Consider the following 20,478-nt stretch of genomic DNA (forward strand, 5'->3'; position numbering starts at 1 on the left):
GTTACTTAGACAATAAAATTGACTTTTAGAATTAATTAAATGCGTAAATAATTGAAAATTTTCTGAAAAGTTTTTAAATTTACCTTCCCTTTCTGAAAGAATTCGACGAAGCCAGCCATTACAAAAATGTGTACACTTTTCCCATCAACAATTCACTTACGTGACGTCAATGGCCTTCTTTTTGCCATTGGACGAATGATGACTCATCGTCGGTGGGCGTGGCGATTGCGTCATGGTCATTTTTTAAAATCGCCGTTGCCAGTCACGTGACCGATTTATTTAAATTTATAAAGAAGTGCAATGTAAATTGAACTACCGTTTATTTTTAAATTTTTTAAAATATTTTAATTATTATTTCATTTGTGTATAATTAAAATAAATAAGTGTATTTAAGGTGTACATGAATATCATGTAGTTGTTTATAGTAATTAATACTTAAATTTTAATTTAAAAAAAAAATAAAATCTTATTTAAAATATTTTAAATATAAAAAAAATAAATAAATAAGTTTTACAAATATTTTAAAAATAATAATATTTTTATTTAGTAATTTAAATAATATTATGGAATAGATGCCGCTTTTATGACCTATACGACAAATCCTTCATTAATCTAATTGTAATTTTCCATAGGCCCCGTATTAAAAATTGAAGTTACGTTCCTTAAAATAGAGTTTTTCATGGCCAAAATATAATTAGTAAATTAATTAATAAAACATTAAGTTATAATGTAAAATTTACACATATTGTAAAAACGGAAGCGCAAAGCTGGGTTATATTAATACAGTATATATAAAAGCAATACTTTTTGTACACAACTCTTACTAATTTTAACGCTAAAAATGTGAAAGTTAAGCATTTACATAAGTTATATTCCATGAAATTGCACGCATTGTCGGACATTCTCACGTATCGGATGTCCTTGATAATTGACAAATAGTTTACAGTTGACCCGACATCCAAGTACTTTCTATTATTATAATGAAAGAGACTTGTTGCTCACTAAATAAACACAAATTATTACTTCTATTTTAAGATTCTATTCTCGGAATATATTCAAAATAAAAGGCATTGAACTTTTTCCTAATTGAAACTTGTTTATTGTAAAATATTTGTTGTTATTTTTATAAAGATAGCAACAATACGTCATTTTTAAATTTAAAAAAAAAGAGTTAATGGCCTGTTAATTTTAAAAAATTTAATCAATATTACAAGAACTTTGGATATTTCTAATTTATAGAAATACTTCGGATAAAAATATGCATACAGTTGACATTGTAGGTAAGAGTAAAGGTTGCGAGGGTAAAAACAAATTTTTCATGTTACGTGGTGTCACGTGATCGGAAATGACGTATATATAGCCCTCTACCCAATCGGCTGATCTCGCGCGGCCCGATTTTGGGGGGCTATATCTCGTGATGTGTCGCTCGTAGGGGTATGGTTCATTACATATTATTTGATCGCACAGGGGGTCTACAATTTGCCTGAGGGGGGTTCCCGCTCCCTCAGGCAACCCTTTACTCTTACCGACATTGTATATAAAAATATGTAGGTTAAAGTATTACATGCAGAAAAAACAGTGCATGTAAAATATAAAGATAAAAATATTATTAATATTGCTTCTAAAATATTAGCTTACGATGAAAAATAGTAATTTATTTTAAAATTTAAAAGGCTAAAATATTAAAATAATTATGACTAATCGATCCCACCAGAGGGCGGGCAAGCAAGCAAGCGAATGAGCACGTGTATCCCAGAAATAAGCACGTGTTAAAATCCTTGTAATGTCTGTCTGTAATGTATGTGGAGGTAATGAGTTCACTGTGTACGATGGACTGTACTTTTGTGTTGAATGTAATACTCAGAGTCAGGTAATAAGAGAACAAAAAGAAGAAGATGAAACTCAAGAAAATATTTCAGCACGTTTATGTATTGCAACATCACATGAGAAAAAGCCTGAGAAGAGTACAGATCTGTATGGTGAAAAATGGAGTACACACCAGTGTTTCAATATTATTATATGCAGACAAGTTGAAAAATTAATTGAACTTGGAGCATCACCTCAATTAAAGAATGTTGTTTTCAATTTATGGGCAAAATACTTACAAAAGTGTGAAGTTGCATTTCTCAAAAATAAGGCTGGTAAGGATTGGACACCAAGATTAGGAACGTCACCTGCTAGCAGAGATATTTTTGTTTTGTATAAAAATAAAGTGAAATTACCAAACCAGTATGATAAAAAAAAGAAACATACAAAGAGTAATAACACTACTAAAGAAAAGAAAGGAGAAGTTGAAGATAAGAATAATGATGAATCTATTAAGACATCTGAAGAGATTCAGAGAGAGCTAACAGAAGAAATGGAAGTTGAAGAAAATACTGAAAATAATAGAAATGGCAACATAGCTGTTAGAACAGGAAATGATTGCGCAAATAAAAGTGATAAAAATGAAAAAAATCAAGAAAATGATAAGATTTCTGAGAAAAATTTAAGGTATAGTAAACAAGCAACAAAAAATAAAATGTTAAATAAAAATAAAACTCCAATTAAAGGAAGAACAAAAAGTATGAAATTTGATGATGTTATGTCAATGGAAAAGACAGTAGCATTCTGTTATTTAGGATTATTGCTAACTGAAGATTGTATTCTCATAAGTGATATTATAAGATGGACAAGAGAAGATCATTTTCCTTATATCAGTGTATCATATTTATTGCCATCAAAAATGATTTTGCAAACAACTGATTGGAAACTTATCACTCCATACAAACCACCAACATTAAATAGAATAAATGAATTGACTGAAAAAATGGCTAATTTTCTTGGAATCAAAGATATTCCTGAGAAATCATTAATGCCCATCATTGCTCGTTTTGTGATTGATTTAAATCTTCCATTGGAATTAATATCATTTATTCACAAATTGGTAAGTACAAGAATTCCTTGTATGAAATTTAAATTAGATGGATTACCACGATACGAAGTTAGAGCAATGTCTATCATCATCATAGCATTGAAATTATTGTTTGGACTAAATGATAAAACAGAAAGGCAGTTAAGTTCTTTAAGAAGAAAATTAGAAGAATACAAAAATTTTGGAAATCAATTTTTCATTTGGGAAGATTGGGTTGAACACATGAAAACACAAATTAACTTTATTTTTCATTCACATATCCCTTTAGCTGTATTTATGGAAAATGATGTTTATGACATAGATAGATATAATCTGTTTTATGATCAAATAGTCAACAGTCACTGGAGACCTAAATCGGCTCCATGTTCCAGTCGGAATATCAAAAAAAGTTTTGAATTTTATGACAGCTTAAAAAAAGTGTTTTCATCTTTAAAAGATTCAAGTGAAGAGCAGCTCTCTTATCCAAAAACCAGTTTTCCATATAGTGTGTTGTTGAATTACTATAAGAAACTTTATTTTAAAAATAATTCAGAAAAGAAACTATTTCATCATAAAACTCTAACATATTTAACAAATTGTAAAGACTACTTTGAAGATTTGGAAATTACTAAAATTTATCAGAATCAAGGATTTAATGACTTGATTTTCGGTTTTACTCAAGACTTCCCATATTCACAGTATTGGATAGCACATTTTCAGAAAAATACAGTTCCAGAAGTTCCATATGATTCTTTCAAATGGTTATTGTCGGTCTGTTCGTGTTACATCGAAGTATCTACAGATGACTTGTATCGAGAAATAATGCAGTTGGAAAGGTTCGTTGTTAAAGACTGTCCGAAGTTAAAAGTATTGCCTAGGAATCATACAACTACAGTTCATGAACTGAAAGAAAAGACATTTGGTAGAAAAATTAAGAAACCCAAATATAGAACATCAAGAAAGCAACATAAGTGATAAAATATTGTATATAAAGAAAAAGTAACATGAAAAGTAGTTGAATATATTAAGTTTGTCATATTGCAAAAAAATTTGTTCACTGAAATATGAAAAAGCAATATTAAACAATATAATAATTAATATTTATTAATGTAACACTGATCATTTTACGTCACATTATAAAAACCATTCCAAACTTTTGAAATAAGTTAATGTGTTACAATTAAATAAGTATTAATAACAACTATGACTAATTGCAGATTTTCAAAATTTTTAGATGATTGTATTTACTAAATAATTAAATATTATTAAAGCACGTGTGTCTATACAATACGTACATAATTTGCTCTTGAAACTGAATCCTTTGGAAAGTTCTGTTCTAAAACATAGGTGTGAGTAAAGAAGGACATCAAAAATTTAAAAAAATAAATAATAATATTTAATAATAACAAAAATAAAAATATATTTTCTTTCTAAAATATAAAAAGATATGTATGTTTGTCTTTTTACATTTAACTAATAAAAATTCTCATGCAAAAGCTTATTTGCCAGCTTCTCTTTACTCTTTGGATAAGTAGTGTATTTAGGGAGGAATTAGAAATAGATTTTTGCATAGTATTATCTTTAGAACAGAAGTCCTTATGGGGTGAGTCATCTTTCCTGAGGGTGGGAGACTGTATTAGAGATGTTAAAAAATGTATATGTTTAATTAGTGACAGAAATAAAGTTATATAATTTATAATACATATCTTTAAAAACTTTAATGCATCTAAATTAAAACTCAATAATTATATATACAGTATACTGTATACCTATATTTTTAATAAGCCAATACTTTTTTGAGCTTTTGTTTAAACATTGACAAATGAGTCTGTTTTTAGTTGCGATTAAAAAGTATCCCCTAAAATATAATTTGTTTTTTTGATTGAACTTTTTAAATTTGTTCTTTACGTCTTCCATTGAGAATTGAAGTCTTTTATAAAATATAAAATCTTAATAAAAATACATTATTTTACCTATAAATTTGATAATAATACATTATTTTCTTTGCATATCCCAAATGTAAATACGAAACGTTTAAATCTACGGGCAAAGATAAATTTTCTTTCTTGATCGCTTAAGCCGAAGTAAAGATAAAATATGGGTTTAGAGAGAACTATTCCTTTTAAACAAAATATCTTAACAAATTTTTTAAGATGCCAGAGCGCGTTTTTAAAATTTAAGAGATGCAGGCGGCGGGAAAAGAACCACTGCTTTAGAATTTGTAATAGGCATATCTATATGTTTATCAAATGGACTTATGTTTATGTTAATACCAATGGTCATAAGAAAATTGTTATTGACTATGTTATTTCTGTATAAATTTTATATACAACCAAGGGAGTGTAATAATATAAACACCCTTTTGTAACAGGCTACTGCCTATTATAAATAAAGCCATTATTGATTGATATCTATATGTTTATCTTAAATTAATTTTATAGCTTTAATAAGGTAACTTCATATAAAAGTGCTGGGGCCTTTGCCGCAGCGAAACGGTAACTGCTTTGCGCAGAGGCGGTATCGTTACCAATGAGGTTTAACCGAGGTGCGATTATAATTAATTGGTTCACTTAGATGCTAGTTAATTGCCGTGCTGGGGCTTTTGCCGGCAGCAATACAGTATGTTTTTGAAACTGCGACCATTGGGGGCACTCCTCCCTCTCGAGGGGGGCTCTGCTCTTGGTGGACTCGCGGGATCTTCGGATCCCAGTAAACTTTTATGGATTAACTTCATATAAAAGATAAAAATATATAATTACATATGAACCGTTGGATAATTTAGACTTTAATTGTATTACTGTATTAAATGCATATTTTTTTTTAACCTTTAGTTTGAAAACTATAGATTAAAATTTTTACAATGATTATATTTATAGTATCAAATACTTTAAATAGGTTTATAATATTTTTGTAGCTATGTACTGTACAGTACAGTACATACATAGGCTATTAAAATATTTTTTTATAAATATATTTAAAATATATAATAAAGCAACTATATTTTAAAAGCATTATTATTATATATTTTCATCAGAGCAGTTTCTATATCTACATGGATTTTATCACATTTAAATTCTTTTAGAATAACTTAGAAAAAAAATTACTGATAAAATTTAAAAAATTCATAGAATTTCAATGAGTTGAATAAGATTATATATGCTTTACATAAGTTATAAAAGAAATGGCACAATTCTATTAAAAATTTTCATATCGTTATTAATATTAATAATGCAAAATGTTTGTCGATAATATACATTTATAATATATTCATGCTTTTACTTATTGCATTTTTAAAATGTTGAATTATTTATACGTAAAAAATAATCCAGCAATGAGTTGCTTAACTTTCCCCGGCAACATTTAGTGGCGCCATCTATTATAATGTTTTATCATAAAAAAATATTTCGTTAATTCTGTTTATGTACCGTTATTATCTTACAATTTGCAATTGTTTTCACCTAGTTCAGGAAATATTTGTAAAAGGAACAATTAAAGAAACTTATTGATATTGAAAATTTTTAATACATCCAATAAATATTTTTTAATTACAATGATTTGGTCATTAATATCGTTAAGTACTGTACATTAAACATTACGAAATTATTACATTATAAACATAAACTATCGCGAAAATAGTCATATAATTTGGATTTTTTAATACAGAATTTTAATTATGACTAATAGATGGCGCCACAGACAACTTTGCAATATTTTATGTATATTATATATAAAAATTAATTGTTTTTTTTTAATCTATTTGATACAATAATTCAAAATATTTATTTTTAAACTTTCGCTTGAATTTTTAAATTTAATTTTTCATAAATTTACACCAAAACCATCGAATATTTCAGCAATATTTATAAATAAAATAATATTGATTTTTCATTCAAAAAATATTGCTCCATTTGCATAAATGTACTAAAATATTTTTATTGATTTCGCCGTTAATTTTATAAAATATATACCTTTAATTTAATTTATATTCTTACTAAATAATAATATATTATGGCATTAAATTCATATTAAGTATTCCATAGTCGTCTCTGGAAACATTTTTTACTTTCCTAGATGATCTCCATTTACATGGAGATCATCTAGGAAAGTAAAATATCCTACTTATCCTACATGATCCAAAGGACGTCGTAAGATCCCATTTCCCAATTTTTAAGAAATTATTTTTTATAATTTTAATTGGATTAACCCTGTTTTAAAGAACTTTTTTTAAATATTGGATGGCTGAGTAGCCTCTAAAGAAAGGTCCGGTCATCTATAAGAAAAATTGTTCTAGAACAAAAGAAAAAAATGGAGATCATCTAGGAAAGTAAAAAATGTTTCCAGAGCGACTATGTCTTAATTTTATAAAATATATACCTTTAATTTAATTTATATTCTTACTAAATAATAATATATTATGGCATTAAATTCATATTTTAAGTATTTACCATATTAGTAACTCACAATTAGTTTGCATTTTACATACCGTTTGTATATGACCTAGATTTATCCCCTTTATGCAGGTCACCTCCAACGAAAGTAGCAACGACCATAAGTTATACTGTATTTTTATATGACCGGTATCATATAATTTTCACTTCATAAAACAAAATATAAAAGGAACCATATAGGGTGGGTGTCATTTGGGTTATCACCGCATTAATATATAATAGAATTTTTATTAATAACAACAGGAAAGTCCGGACATTTTCGATATTTTTCTCAAAAACAATGGACTAGAAAATAAATAAATAAATAAATAAAAAGTGGTTCTTATCTTAAGGAATCTACTGTTATTTTACATATCTGATTCTCATTGTTGTCGTGAAGGTATTTTATAGGTAACTTCTCCACCCAAATTGTTTATAATGGGCACGGTTGTGTGTAATTTTCAGTTGAAGAACAAGCATTGTTATTATTAATAAATACACTCTTATACTGTAAATTTTATGCTAGAGGTTTCCAGCTTGAGATTTTATAGTATATAAATTCATATATGCATATAATAATTAAATTTATGCAATTAATTAATATAACTATGCTATTATATATATATATATATATTTAAGAAAAAATACTTTTTTCCTTCTTCCTGCTTCTCATAATATATTGTGAAAAGCTTATACATATATTGCTTTTCACAATATGTACTGTATATATTTTTATATGAATATCATATGGAAATGATTTATTTTTTATATAATTTATTACTATTTATGAATATAAAATTTCATAAGTAGTCTATATCTGTGAGTTATATTTTCATTAAAAGCTTATTTACATACTTCCTGAACATTATTTTGACCTCTTCATGTATGTAACATACAGAGATTCCTGTTTTTAGGTAATTTTGTATGCTTCATTGAATCTTCAAGAAGAGATATTTGAATAAACATCTTCCTTACACCTACATTTTATTTTCAAAGCCATACATTTAATTTTTATAGTATTTTCGCTGATTTTAACATTTCTAATAGCTTCTTTCTTTAATTATTTATATACTTTTTTCCTTTATTTGTTTACATTTACAGCTTTAGAAATCCTTATTTAAACAGAGAATTTGTATGAAAATTTGCAAAAAAAGTTTATATTTTTTAAATAAAAATGATAGAAAATTAATAACTTAACACCTAAACCTATTCAAAATTGGAAAAATAAAGACATTTAATCACATACTTAATTAGAATTTAATGAAATTTTCCATTTAAGAGGAGTACAGTACTTTAAAAATGTATTTTAGAAACTTAATTGTGTTGAATATTTTGTTTAAAAATAATTTAAATATCAAATTGTAATCATTCGATTAATAACGGAAACAGGTATAACTTATATCCTCTGGTTGTTGCTAAGCGACTGATCACGTGTCTGTTTGTACGTGTGACGCCATTTATCGTCACACCGTCGTTGAATCACAGGTGAGAGGTGTCCAGGTATATATCACTGTATTTGAATACACTATTTACTGTTAATGGTATACGTTGGTTTGAATAACGTACTTAGAAAATAGCATATGCTGTAAAGTAAGTGTTTTATTATTTTAAATTTTTATGTCCTTGGCAGTTTCAATTTATTTTTATTTATAAATTACTGTATATAATACGATAACTGTATTAAATTCGTGTGAAATTTTACGTAATATTCTATCCTGGTAGCGTAACGATTGTGTTGCATTATTATAGTTTTATTGTACTGTTATGCGTTAAATATTGTAATTAAGGCCTTTTATATACGTAAAAAGTTTTACATTTGCGACAATATACTAAGCACACTTTATATGTAGACTTATAAAACGCAATATAAAAGTGCGCCTATATAAGGCATACTTATAAAGTGACACATAAAATGTAAAGCTTATACTACTTATTAATACAATTACTCAAGATCTATGCGTAACTCGCTGTACAAGCGCGAGGACGCGATTACATAGGGCCTGTTTATAAGTGACTTCAGAGGCCTTCTGGGTGATTATATAGAACTTTACGATGTGGAGCGCTTACAATTGCTACTATTTTGAGCTTATGTATATTTATATATGAATCTATTTAAGACTTTCGTGTACTTACAGATGCAACTATTTAAGGCCTACACATATTTGTATATCTCATTATTTAACGCCTACGTATAGCTATAGATGACATTAAATATTTAGGATCTACGTATATTTAAATACGTTACTATTTAGAGCCTATGTGTACTCGAATATATGTTTAAATGTGACATTTTAGGCCTACGTGTAGATACTACCGCATAGGACTTAAACTTACAATCAACAATTACCACGTATGCTTAAATGATATCATAAATAACCCAACATAAACGATTTAAATCTAATAAGCCATATTTTATATTCAGACCTACGCACTCGACAAACATCTGCTCAGTTTTTTTTATAGAGAATTTTCATTATCTGTAACATGATTCATTTTATTTTCCACGACTACGTAATGACGGAAGAAATATTGTACAGGTTATAATCAGAACGTAATAATAATAATAATTTTTTTTTAAGTGCTTATATGACTTAATTACTTTTTTATACGGAGGTTGATTAATGTCGAAACTACATTAAACCATATTAATTAACGTTATTCGACTATAAAACGAATTTAGTTTATGAGGTCAAAATCGTGAATATTCAAGCAGCAGATTATAGAATATCCTTGAACATTGCATTCAAACGTTTCTCTTTTATCAAGAGAATAGTTTCTTTTTCTAGAGTATACTAAGTTATTTATTATAATAATTAAATATAAGATTACTTTATCTTATTTTTTTTACTGATAATTTTTGAAAATAAATTTATTTTTCGATAACCGAATATTTGTCCCTTTTATATACTTATTAAAGTAAATATTCGCTCTTATTTTAAGAGATTGATAACGAATATAAGTACAAATTCACTAATATTTAATTAATAATATAATAATTCATTTAGGTCATCTATAGAGATGCAATATTCATGATGCAATCGAATGAATATCGCACAACAGATGCAATTACACAATCTTCGGATTTGAAAACAAGAAAACAGGTAAACAAATTTTAAAAAATAATAATAATATTAATTATAAATAAAATTCATTTCTAAATTAAATTGCAATTATTATTATTTAAATTTTATTTAATGAATTTTTTCAGAATAAGTGACAATATAGGGTCTGTCTATATTTGAATATAAGTTGATAAAACATAATACAAATAGAATATAAGTGCGGGTCTTTATGAAACTTGTAGATGCAATTGTATAGTATTTTATATTGTTGTGTAGGCCCTATACAATTGTATTATAAGTTATAAGTAGGCGTGTTTAGTTTAATTTCGCAACACAGTAAAAAAATTATTATTATTTTATGTTCGAACACGTGATTACACGTCTGTGTTGTACAGGAAGTTCATAACACTCTCCCACGTACGCTCATTGAGGTCCTAGATACTTGAATGTCCTTCAGATTTTGTTCTGGAACAAGTGAATACAATGAAAACATTAATCAGAAATATTAAAAAGGACCTAATTTAATTACAGCTTTTTTTTTTTTTAAATATTAAATTGCATTAAAATTTAGAAAACTTTATTTGTTTCGCTTTCTTTCGTCATGCTAACGTGCATTAGAATTCACACGTGAAAGTACAACACGTGATTTTTCGAATCATGTCATGCGAGTAGGGTGACGTGGGAAAGTTTTAAATTTAATCATTATGAAACCTCTACAGTGTGTGAAAAATCGATATCAGAATCGTTAGAAAACGAACGTTTTCCACCCTCTAATATCCCATTAAATTAATGCGGGACAAGTATATCGGATAAGATTATTAGCAGATTAAGTAAAGTAACGATCCTTTTGTATTAATTAATTTATTTTATGTGCGTTTTTTTAGTTGGAATCGGAAGTTTTAGAACTGAAAAAGAGAGTACAGGTGTCAGAAAAAGCTTTGAAGAATGTGGAAGAACGTTATCGTCTTCACACTTCGCAAACGAATCAATTGTTTCTGTCAATGAAGAACCGAATTAGGAATCAAGAGGAAGTCATAAAATATCTAACAAAGGAGCGTGATATTCTAGTTAAAAATTTAATATCCAATTTACTTCTTTTGGAATCGGGTTTAAGAAAAGAACAGAAGGAAATTCAAAACTCTTTAGACGATAAGGATCGAATTATCGAACGTTTGAATCGTGAATTGCAAAACGTTAAATCTACCAAATGTATTAAAGTAGAGGAAAGTGAATTGTGTGGAATCAAATCGAAAATAAACGATGCCATTTCAGACGATATGCACGATAGTGGAATAGAGATGCCAACTGTTCTGGAATCGACATTGCAAAATCAATTATATCTAAAGAATTCCAGTAATTTTCAAGATTTTCACGTTGATTCCGGTATCAAAGCTCGACATCTTTATGGAAGTTACGAAAGATTAACTGAAATCGGTATCAAAACTGCAATGGGATGTTATAATAGACTTTTCAATAATCATAGATCGGTAACGAAACCCAGGGATGTTAAACAGAGGAGGATTTTTCGACGAGGATCTGATAATAAACAGAAAACTATTTAATAAAATTTTCCGCATCTCTAGAGCGAAACAAACTGTGGTATATTTATTATTTTAAGTTCCGTGTCGGTAAATTCTTGAAGGTTCCTATGTATTACGATCGTCTACCCGTATAAAAAAGAAAAGGTGTGGAGCTTACTAATGCAGATACGGTTTTTAGATTTCACATAATCTATATCTTTTGTATAAATGGAAAATATACGGTTTAAGGTACTACATAAAAGCTATAGGTCTAATTCTTGTACAGATGCGATATTAATCCCTATAAAATACACAGACTTAACTCTGTGGCAGTCCTTTAATTAGGTGTGCAGTTTTGAGCTACTTTTGATCTTTGCCTTTTACGTACAATGGTGTACTTTTGGCAAACCATCGTTCCTTTAATTATATGTACAATAATTCGAGGACCGCCCTAAAATTGAAAATATGACTTTCTGCAAATATTTTCTAACTGATACTTTATTTATATTAGTAAATAAATACCACTAATACCATTAAAAAAAGTTTATATAGACAATACCTGGACCCTTCCCTCTCCATGTGTACAGTGGTGCGCTTTACGTGGTCTCTTCCCTCTTAAACTGTATAGTAATTAATGGACGACCCCTTTTGTATGAATACAGTAAATGTAATTCTTAGATTTATATATATATCTTTTGTACAGATACCAAAAACTGTGTATTTTTTTATATAAATGCAAAAGATATTCATGCCTTTCGGTCAATGTTACCCTAGGTATACAAAATGGCGGCTCGTCTCCGATTCCAGCAATCAGAAGACAGGGAACAGTGGGACGCACGTTCTAACCTAACCTAACCTGTTCTAATAAATTATCATAATTATTAACAACCAAATTATTAGAATAGGTTAAGTTAGGTTAGAACGTGGGTCCCCACTGTTTCCCTTCTGATTGCTGATGGAGACGAGCCGCCATTTTGTATACCTAGGGTAACATTAACCTGATTTTCAAATAAAATATCATTTTAACAAATATACAAATTATGGTATTTTAAGCTCCACATCTTTTGAAACTTTGTGAAGTTATAATATATCATTTCATTGTAAAAAAAAAAAAATATTGTAAAACTATATTTTATTGTAAAGACTTCAATTTTTATTTTATGTAATTCAGAATTTATGCCTACGTACTTTTGTACTTTCGCTCTATAATTTCCTTCGTGTTAATAGAATTGTGCAATATTTATAAATATATTAAAGTATATTTTAGTAGAAATTAAGTTACTTAATTATAGAAAAATTATTTTATAACTTCCGTAAGAAGTTTTTACTGTGATTATTAATCATTATTATTATTTATCTGGAAATAAAATGTTTACAATATTATTAAATACTTTCAAATACATACATTTATTTATATTTAGAGAGAATTATACGAAGTTTAACTGTAAAAAGTCAAAATTTCCTAAAACAGTAACGTTATAATATTAATTTTTGTGATATTTATGATCTGTAAATGGTTGTTTCTTTGAATTTTATTTTTTGTATGCATACATTTGCATAAAATTCGTATTGAAAGAGTATATTTTTAGTTATTTTTTGCTTTAAATTTGTTTTTCATGCACAAAAATCATGTTAATTATTTATTCAACAATATATAATTATAAATGAATAATATGTTATTCATTTATAATTGTTCTGTTATCAGAATATCGATATTGATTGAAGTTATGAACTTGTTATAAGTTTTATTTTCCTATTATACAGTAAATTAATTAATCAATATATAAATAAGGGTTACAATACATAAAAATTTGCCAACAAATTTCATTACGTAATACCAAAAAGTTAGGAAACTGTAATCGTTTAAATACGTTTACGTAATGAATTACTACAACAATCACATATATGGAAGAGTGAAACACAATGGATTATAATGCAAATTGGAGCAGTCTTTTATTAAATATGTTTATATTAATTTATTTACAAACAATACAGTATATGTAAACGAAACTATATATATACTATTCTATTTCACAGTAAAGGAAACATAAGCAGGAACATGAATCATAATTAAATCTATTAATAGTATGAAAAAATATATTTATAAAATCGCTTGTTAACAGGGCAAAATCTTTTACATGCTTAGGGCCTTTTAGAAGCCCTAAGCATGTAAAAGATTTTGCCCTGTTCAGTTATTGTAAAGGTCATTTTTTGTGGATTCTGGTACACCATTTGCAGTTTTGCTCTATATGTTCTATGATAAATCAGGCGATGAAATATTTCTGTCGTCCCCTTTCCTTGATGCCCTAAACACGTATACAGCACTTGGTTGATCCTGCAGTGTTTGTCACCAAATAATATTTAATTTTAAGAGGGATTAATTAAAGAAGCATAGATAACCTTTTATATTTAAAACAAATTTATATATATATATATATATGCAGTAAAATTCAATTATAAATAAATTAATTATGATAAAAAGATGATGATGTTATGTACAGTACATTTCTCACGAAAAAATGAAGTTTTTACTATTCATAAAGATAACAATTATTAATATATTTATAAAAAGTTTAATATATTAGAGAAAATTATAGGTTTGAGTATTCTTTTAATAACATATTTAAAAACAATAAAATGTTTTTAATATAATAGAATAATGATATATTCCAAGATGAATTAAATGGGAATTTATAATTCACTATATACACTATAATGAATAATCCTATGGTCCACCCAACGAAAGAGTAGACACGAATCAGTCAGAGCTGGAAGGGTCTGTATCAGATAAAAGAGATGGAAGGGGACTTATGGAAGTTGACACGTGGATCACAGAAATAAAATTTGTAAGAAAAATCTACCGACGAGTTGCTTAACTTTTCCGGAAACATTTAAAACTGCGCGTGCACCATCTTTTATATTTTTAATTATTTTAAAATGGCAAAAAGCTTAATTTTAGGATAGGGATGAGTTTTATATGAAATCGTAAATGCTAATAACAAATTAAAATCGTCATTATGTCCGACACTACACGAGACACGACCCTCTTCTATTTCCCCACTTCGTCGACCTTTAACAACCAAAATTTAATTGCAACAATGCTCCCAATACACAAACCTTCCAGCAAAATTTCAGAAATTTTCGACAAAAAGTACAGGATTTATTAATTTTTATTATTATGTTAAATTAAAAGATCATTAAATAGAGTATAAAATTAACATTTATTATAAGATTCGTTAAGAAAATATTAATTAGTGTAAATTAATTTTAGAATTAATTATTTTACTTCGTGGAAAATATAGTAAAACTATTTTTTTTAATTAAACAAAAATAAATTTTAATTGAATCAAATTAAAAATAATGAATTATAAAACATCAAAATACTTTCATTTTTAATCCAGTTTATAATTTAACAAACTCAATTAACAAATCGTTGAAAGGTCGAATATTTTAAAAAATTTTTAAATTAAATAATTAAAATATTTTATTTCTAATTTTAAAGAAAATTGAATGGAAAAGTTCTTTAATATTTTAATTATATAAATATTTCTTCGTTAAATAAGTCATATTTTTAGTCATTCCACTTAAAATAGATTGTGTAAAAGAAAACACGTAGTTGTCTTTATAATGTTTGTTCAAAAATAATTAAATTAAATAGTTAAATGTGAAATTTATTCCAAAAATTCATCTGTTTACCGCTTAAAACAAGTTTTTATACTTTATAAATAAGATCCAATGATTTGATAGAATCAAATATTATTAATAAAGTATACGTCCTTTCAATGTGTTATCGATTAAATTTTTATTAATTTCTTATCAATTTAGCTATCTATATTCGTAGTTCAACAAACCAATTTTTGTAGTGGAAGGGGCTCACTAGTGTGTGGCCGAGTGGATAAAACCTTGAACACTCATAGTAATTAGTCGTGGGTTTGCCTTTCACCAACAGACTTGTTATGTGGAGTTTTCCGGGATTTTTTCACATGTCTAACACTTAAATAGAGAGCATCTTCCCATCCCTGGAGGTACATTACCCTTGATAGATCAATTAAGTACTATTACTTAAATAGGAAGCATTCTTCTTGGCAGGTCGCTCAAGTGTTGCACTGTCTTATCCCATGAAATCTAGAATCCTTTTTAAAGAAAATGAACTTCATATAGGCTATTTGTTTTCGTTTTGTTGACTACACTGGAGAACAAAGATGATAAACTGGAGAGCGCAATAAAAACTTTAAAAGCCATGGTTTAATTACTGAAAAAAAAATCGCAATGTTACAAACTTACAATAACTACACAAACTAATTATATTTCGAATTGTGTATATTTATGCAAAATAAAGATTATACATGTATAGTAATAACTACAAAATGAAAATTAAAAGTACGTATATAACATAATACAAAATTTTATTATGTAAAATTACAAGTGACCTATACATATTTGCAATCGCGTGACTATGGTTTTATAGGGTGCATCTAAAATAATTCCTGGGGATTTTTCGACCCGTCCGAATTCGATTCCGGGTCTTCCAAAACGGTAGACTGCCGCCTTGACCGCTCGGCTATCCGGCCACACTTGCATTGAGGTCAGTGTACGTGACGTTACAAGACCCATCCTATTGGTACAACCAAAGTGTCAGGTATTGTAGGTATCACAGATTAATGTCGCGCTTTCACTCGACATGAATTCCACTGACTTTCCAAACGCCATTGTCAAACTTCTAGGCTTACAGGAAAGTGGCGCTAAACGTCCGACATACACGTTTTCGCGTTTAAAACTTCGGCCTCAACCTCGCTTATATTGTGAATGTGTTAACGGGCAACCTAGGTGTTTACAGGGAAAAATGTCGACGTTTTCGGGTTTTTATTCTCTAATATGACAAAAGGAAAAAGAATTAAGGACCCTAGACATTTGTCTATTGGTTAATCCGGCACTGCTACTAGATGAGATTAAAAACACGTGGTTTTTAAAGAATATAAGTTTAATATTGTAAGTTTAAGTATTTTTCTTTTGAACAAAAGCTGGGATGCAGTAAAACACGTAAATTGTAATTCAGTTTGTTACCTTTGCATAATTAAATCGTTTCAAATACAATGAATTCTAATTATAGTAACTTTAGAAACACAAAGGTTTTATTCAATATTTTGTGCAAATTTTAACATACTTTTACATTTACTATATTATCCATTTTATGAATATTTTAAAATATATTTAATCAAATGAAATAAAGCCTAATGTAATTTTAAATATAAAAAGTTACAGCATTATTAATGAATATAAACTAATAAATTTTATGAATTTCATAGTTTTAGTTTGTTTTCACAATTCAATTAACAAACATGGAAATGAATGTAAAGTTAATTTTAAATTTAATTGTTTTGACAGGTTAAATTAATATGACATTAATGTATATAATAAAATCTAATACAAAAGACAAAAGAATTGTATCAAATAAGATGATACAAAATTATGATGATACTCAATTATATGATATAAATGAAAAATATGATACTCAATTTAAAAAAGTGTATACAGTTTAATAGATTAAATGAAACCAGAAGACAGTAATAATGTTAACTTTTAAAATGATTATTATTAATTTCATGAATTGTAAAAGCTAAAAATATTTTCCTTAATTAATTAATAAAGTGTTACTACTGGCATTCAAGCTGATGTTATTAATAACAGCATGCTTATAATTCGGGAGCCACTTAAATATAGGTTCAAGTTATATTCCTGTTCTAAAGCTTTAATGATTTCAGGGGCTAGACCAGTGTTTCCCAACGTGGGGCCCATGCTCCACAGGAGGGCAATTCGATTTTTAAGGGGGGCAATTCGAAAATGACTCGTCCAGAGTTTAAGTTAACCGAATAGCCGTTGTACGCTATATTTATTGTAAATATTGATTTAAGTTAGTTTTAGTTTTCTTTGTTCTTTGTTTCCATTTCCTTCTAGAACTTTCCTTTATAACCCTTTATCCTTGGGGTGGGATTAACAATTCTGGAAACCATTGAGAACAGAGAGATGAACGAAGCCCTGATGTCGGTGAAAGAGGAGAAAGGACATTCTTTGCCCAGACCTCGAGGTGGACAGACGTGAGTTGTGGTGTTTCAGGTCGCGTTTTGCAACGACTGGAAAGTGCAAGAGACTTTGATGAAAGGATCGAGTTTTATCGTGGTTACAACAAAACAGTGTGGCAATTAAGTGTATATGTTAGGGGGCATAAGAATTTTAGAAAGGCTTAGGTGAGGCATAGCACAAAAAAGATTGGGAAACACTGGGCTAGACGCTCATGTTAGAGAGGCGTGAACCTGCGACCAGCTTCCAGTATACAGCGATTCTATCTATTTGATCACTAGTGGGTCTCTGAGGCTATCGAAACAGTAGATTAATCCCTTTATTACAGTGTTGGCCGCCAGCCATCAATAATATATATCTAAAGCACTCAGGAAGCAAAAGATTAATTATAACATAATCGCCGGATGGTCGAGGAGTTAACATGCCAGCCTACCATTCTGGAAGACCCAGATAAGATACTGGATACCCATGAATTTTTCGGGGATGGTTTATTTCGGATAGATTATACCCCGCCCACTTACCATCCGGCCGCTGTATTGTGGCCTAGCCAAATCCACGATGGATACGAAAAAGATCCTCTTAGTTTCTAGTGCGAAAAAAAATCATAACATAATTTATAATAAAAATAATGCATATGTTTAATGTATTATTTATATTAATTCGATAAAAAGTATTTCTCAAAAGTAAATTATAAAAATTACGTGAAATTTTTAACGAAGAATTTTTTAAAATTTGACATCTGCATGGACAGCTGATTCAATAGAGCGAAAATTTATCCGATAGAGGACACTTTAGTTACGTCGAATGTTGTTCATTTTGTCGTCTGTTGTTATTAGATAGAGTTTTCAAAGATCGAATTTTATAGAAAATGGCTTTAAAAACAGTAGTTGGAATGAGTAAGTATCGATTATATACTTTACTACAAGAAAATAACCTTATTTTATTTTATAATGTTTTAAATAAGCCTTTATCTCAATCAAATGTTTTGACGCATTGCCAACTGGGCGTATTTAATCGATTAGAAATGAAAGGAAGTTGGACTGAAACAAAAACATTATCACCCATTTCATGTTATGGCCGTGTTTATTTCCATTCAATTTTATTTAAATGAGTTCTTTTTTTATTTAGAAATTGATCAATATTGTTTTGATTCAGAATTACAATTTTTCAATATATTAACCGTATTTACTTATTCACTACGTTAAACAATGGCATTGAAACTGCTTTTATTAATAAGACGAAACTAGGAATTAAATTTACTTTGTGATTATATAACATATTTTTTTCTTTCTATTCATTTATAGGAAATTTAAACATTCTACTACTGTGATGCAATGTATATACACGAATCATGGATAAAAAACAGATATAAAATGTCAGATTTTTCTGTTTCTAAACAATTGAGTTTTTCACGCACAAATTTGATGATGGCAAAAGTTGAAACTATATTCTCATAAAAAAGAATTGTGTCGTACGTTCCTTGTAGTGGAAAATCTTAAGCAGAATAAAATAACAGCTTGTTTGTTAAGAAGTTAGTTTGTATGTTCTTGAACATTGTATGGAGAGTTATATGTATACTAGTTTTATTTGAATAATAGCTATGCTTACTATTTTAAACTGCATATTTTCTCTATGGTTAACAATCACTCACTACGCTGAGATATAGTTAATCGCGTACTCTGAACCAATTATGGTGTGTAGATAACAAAAACAAACGCTATTCCAAAAGCTGTTGTGAAGAACCGTCAGGGATTGTTAAAAACCCAACAAAGAACTCTGAAGGAGTTCGAAAACATTCGTTTTTGTTTGTTTTCGTTATCTATGTGCCGTAATTGGTTCAGAGTACGTGATTCTCTACAGTTATTGTTTGACAGCAATTAAGTGAGGTAAACGCTATATAATTTTTATGACTGACTGTGAGTGGTGGAGGACGGGTTTGTTGCCCAACAATGTAGAGGAGCAAACACTAGGCAGCATTTTCTCCCAGTAATAAGTCATGTGATATAGCATTTCCAAACAAAAATGGTTGCCACTATCCAGTGATGTGCTGCTGTTTCTTTTTTATTGGCATTTGAAAAGTCATCACACTTATTTCAGAATTATTTTCCCATGTGTTTTTATCATCTTGATTATGATGATTGATATCAATAGTAGCTACTCGTAAAGGCTTAATTACACTGGGTGAGTTTACTAACTATTTCTTGGTGAGTAAAAGAGTGGGAGGGTGATCATGTTGCAGCTAGTGCAGTGAGTGTTGTAATTTTGCTCACTTGCCAACTGGATGTGCATTGCAGCAAGTTGACTGGAAAATCCCTCATTTTTGTGTTTTTCTGTGAGCTATTGTGTAATAATAGTTGTGTAGTAGTAATAATAATGTTTTTTTTTTTTATTCCAACTCCTTTCAAAGTAAAAGGACCACAGTATAGTTTCTGCACAAACTAGTACTGGTACTATTTCTCAACTACTGAAAACACTTGGCGATTTTACTAGCTAGATAT

The 20,478-nt window shown here is 28.4% G+C and overlaps 4 protein-coding genes and 1 pseudogene across 6 annotated transcripts in view; 4 read left to right on the plus strand and 1 right to left on the minus strand.

The window, feature by feature from the left end:
• LOC136990933 (MOB kinase activator-like 3) overlaps nucleotides 1–202 on the minus strand; it is a 34,477-nt gene extending 34,275 nt beyond the window's left edge. Inside the window, exon 1 of the mRNA XM_067289408.1 lies at nucleotides 84–202. Within this exon, the coding sequence (XP_067145509.1) occupies nucleotides 84–119 (36 nt within the window). The 5' untranslated portion in view covers nucleotides 120–202. The remainder of the gene's footprint in view (nucleotides 1–83) is intronic.
• Nucleotides 203–1,762: 1,560 nt separating this feature from the next.
• Nucleotides 1,763–3,868, plus strand: TAF1B (TATA box-binding protein-associated factor RNA polymerase I subunit B). The gene has a single exon (XM_067289351.1). It carries the CDS (start codon nucleotides 1,784–1,786, stop codon nucleotides 3,866–3,868), a length of 2,085 nt encoding a protein of 694 aa, XP_067145452.1. The 5' UTR covers nucleotides 1,763–1,783.
• Nucleotides 3,869–5,393: 1,525 nt separating this feature from the next.
• On the plus strand, nucleotides 5,394–5,458 carry LOC136968065 (U4 spliceosomal RNA; annotated as a pseudogene).
• A 3,314-nt stretch (nucleotides 5,459–8,772) lies between these two features.
• On the plus strand, nucleotides 8,773–13,482 carry LOC136990902 (ras GTPase-activating protein nGAP-like). Of its 3 annotated transcripts, none has more exons than XM_067289354.1 (3): nucleotides 8,773–8,820; nucleotides 10,326–10,421; nucleotides 11,267–13,482. In XM_067289354.1, the coding sequence occupies exons 2-3, from the start codon at nucleotides 10,350–10,352 to the stop codon at nucleotides 11,942–11,944; spliced, it is 750 nt and encodes a 249-aa protein (XP_067145455.1). In that variant the 5' UTR covers nucleotides 8,773–8,820; nucleotides 10,326–10,349; the 3' UTR covers nucleotides 11,945–13,482. The 3 variants fall into 3 exon arrangements, with proteins under 3 accessions (XP_067145455.1, XP_067145456.1, XP_067145454.1); XM_067289355.1 differs by having other exon boundaries at nucleotides 8,777–8,805; XM_067289353.1 differs by having other exon boundaries at nucleotides 8,794–8,910.
• A 5,273-nt stretch (nucleotides 13,483–18,755) lies between these two features.
• LOC136990920 (protein ROP-like) overlaps nucleotides 18,756–20,478 on the plus strand; it is a 47,188-nt gene continuing 45,465 nt past the window's right edge. The window contains exon 1 of the mRNA XM_067289391.1: nucleotides 18,756–18,876. Coding sequence (XP_067145492.1) covers nucleotides 18,849–18,876 — 28 coding nt within the window. The 5' untranslated portion in view covers nucleotides 18,756–18,848. The remainder of the gene's footprint in view (nucleotides 18,877–20,478) is intronic.

This window comes from Centruroides vittatus, unplaced genomic scaffold (assembly GCF_030686945.1).
Source record: "Centruroides vittatus isolate TY-2023 unplaced genomic scaffold, ASM3068694v2 contig_1381, whole genome shotgun sequence".
Lineage (NCBI taxonomy): Eukaryota > Metazoa > Arthropoda > Arachnida > Scorpiones > Buthidae > Centruroides > Centruroides vittatus.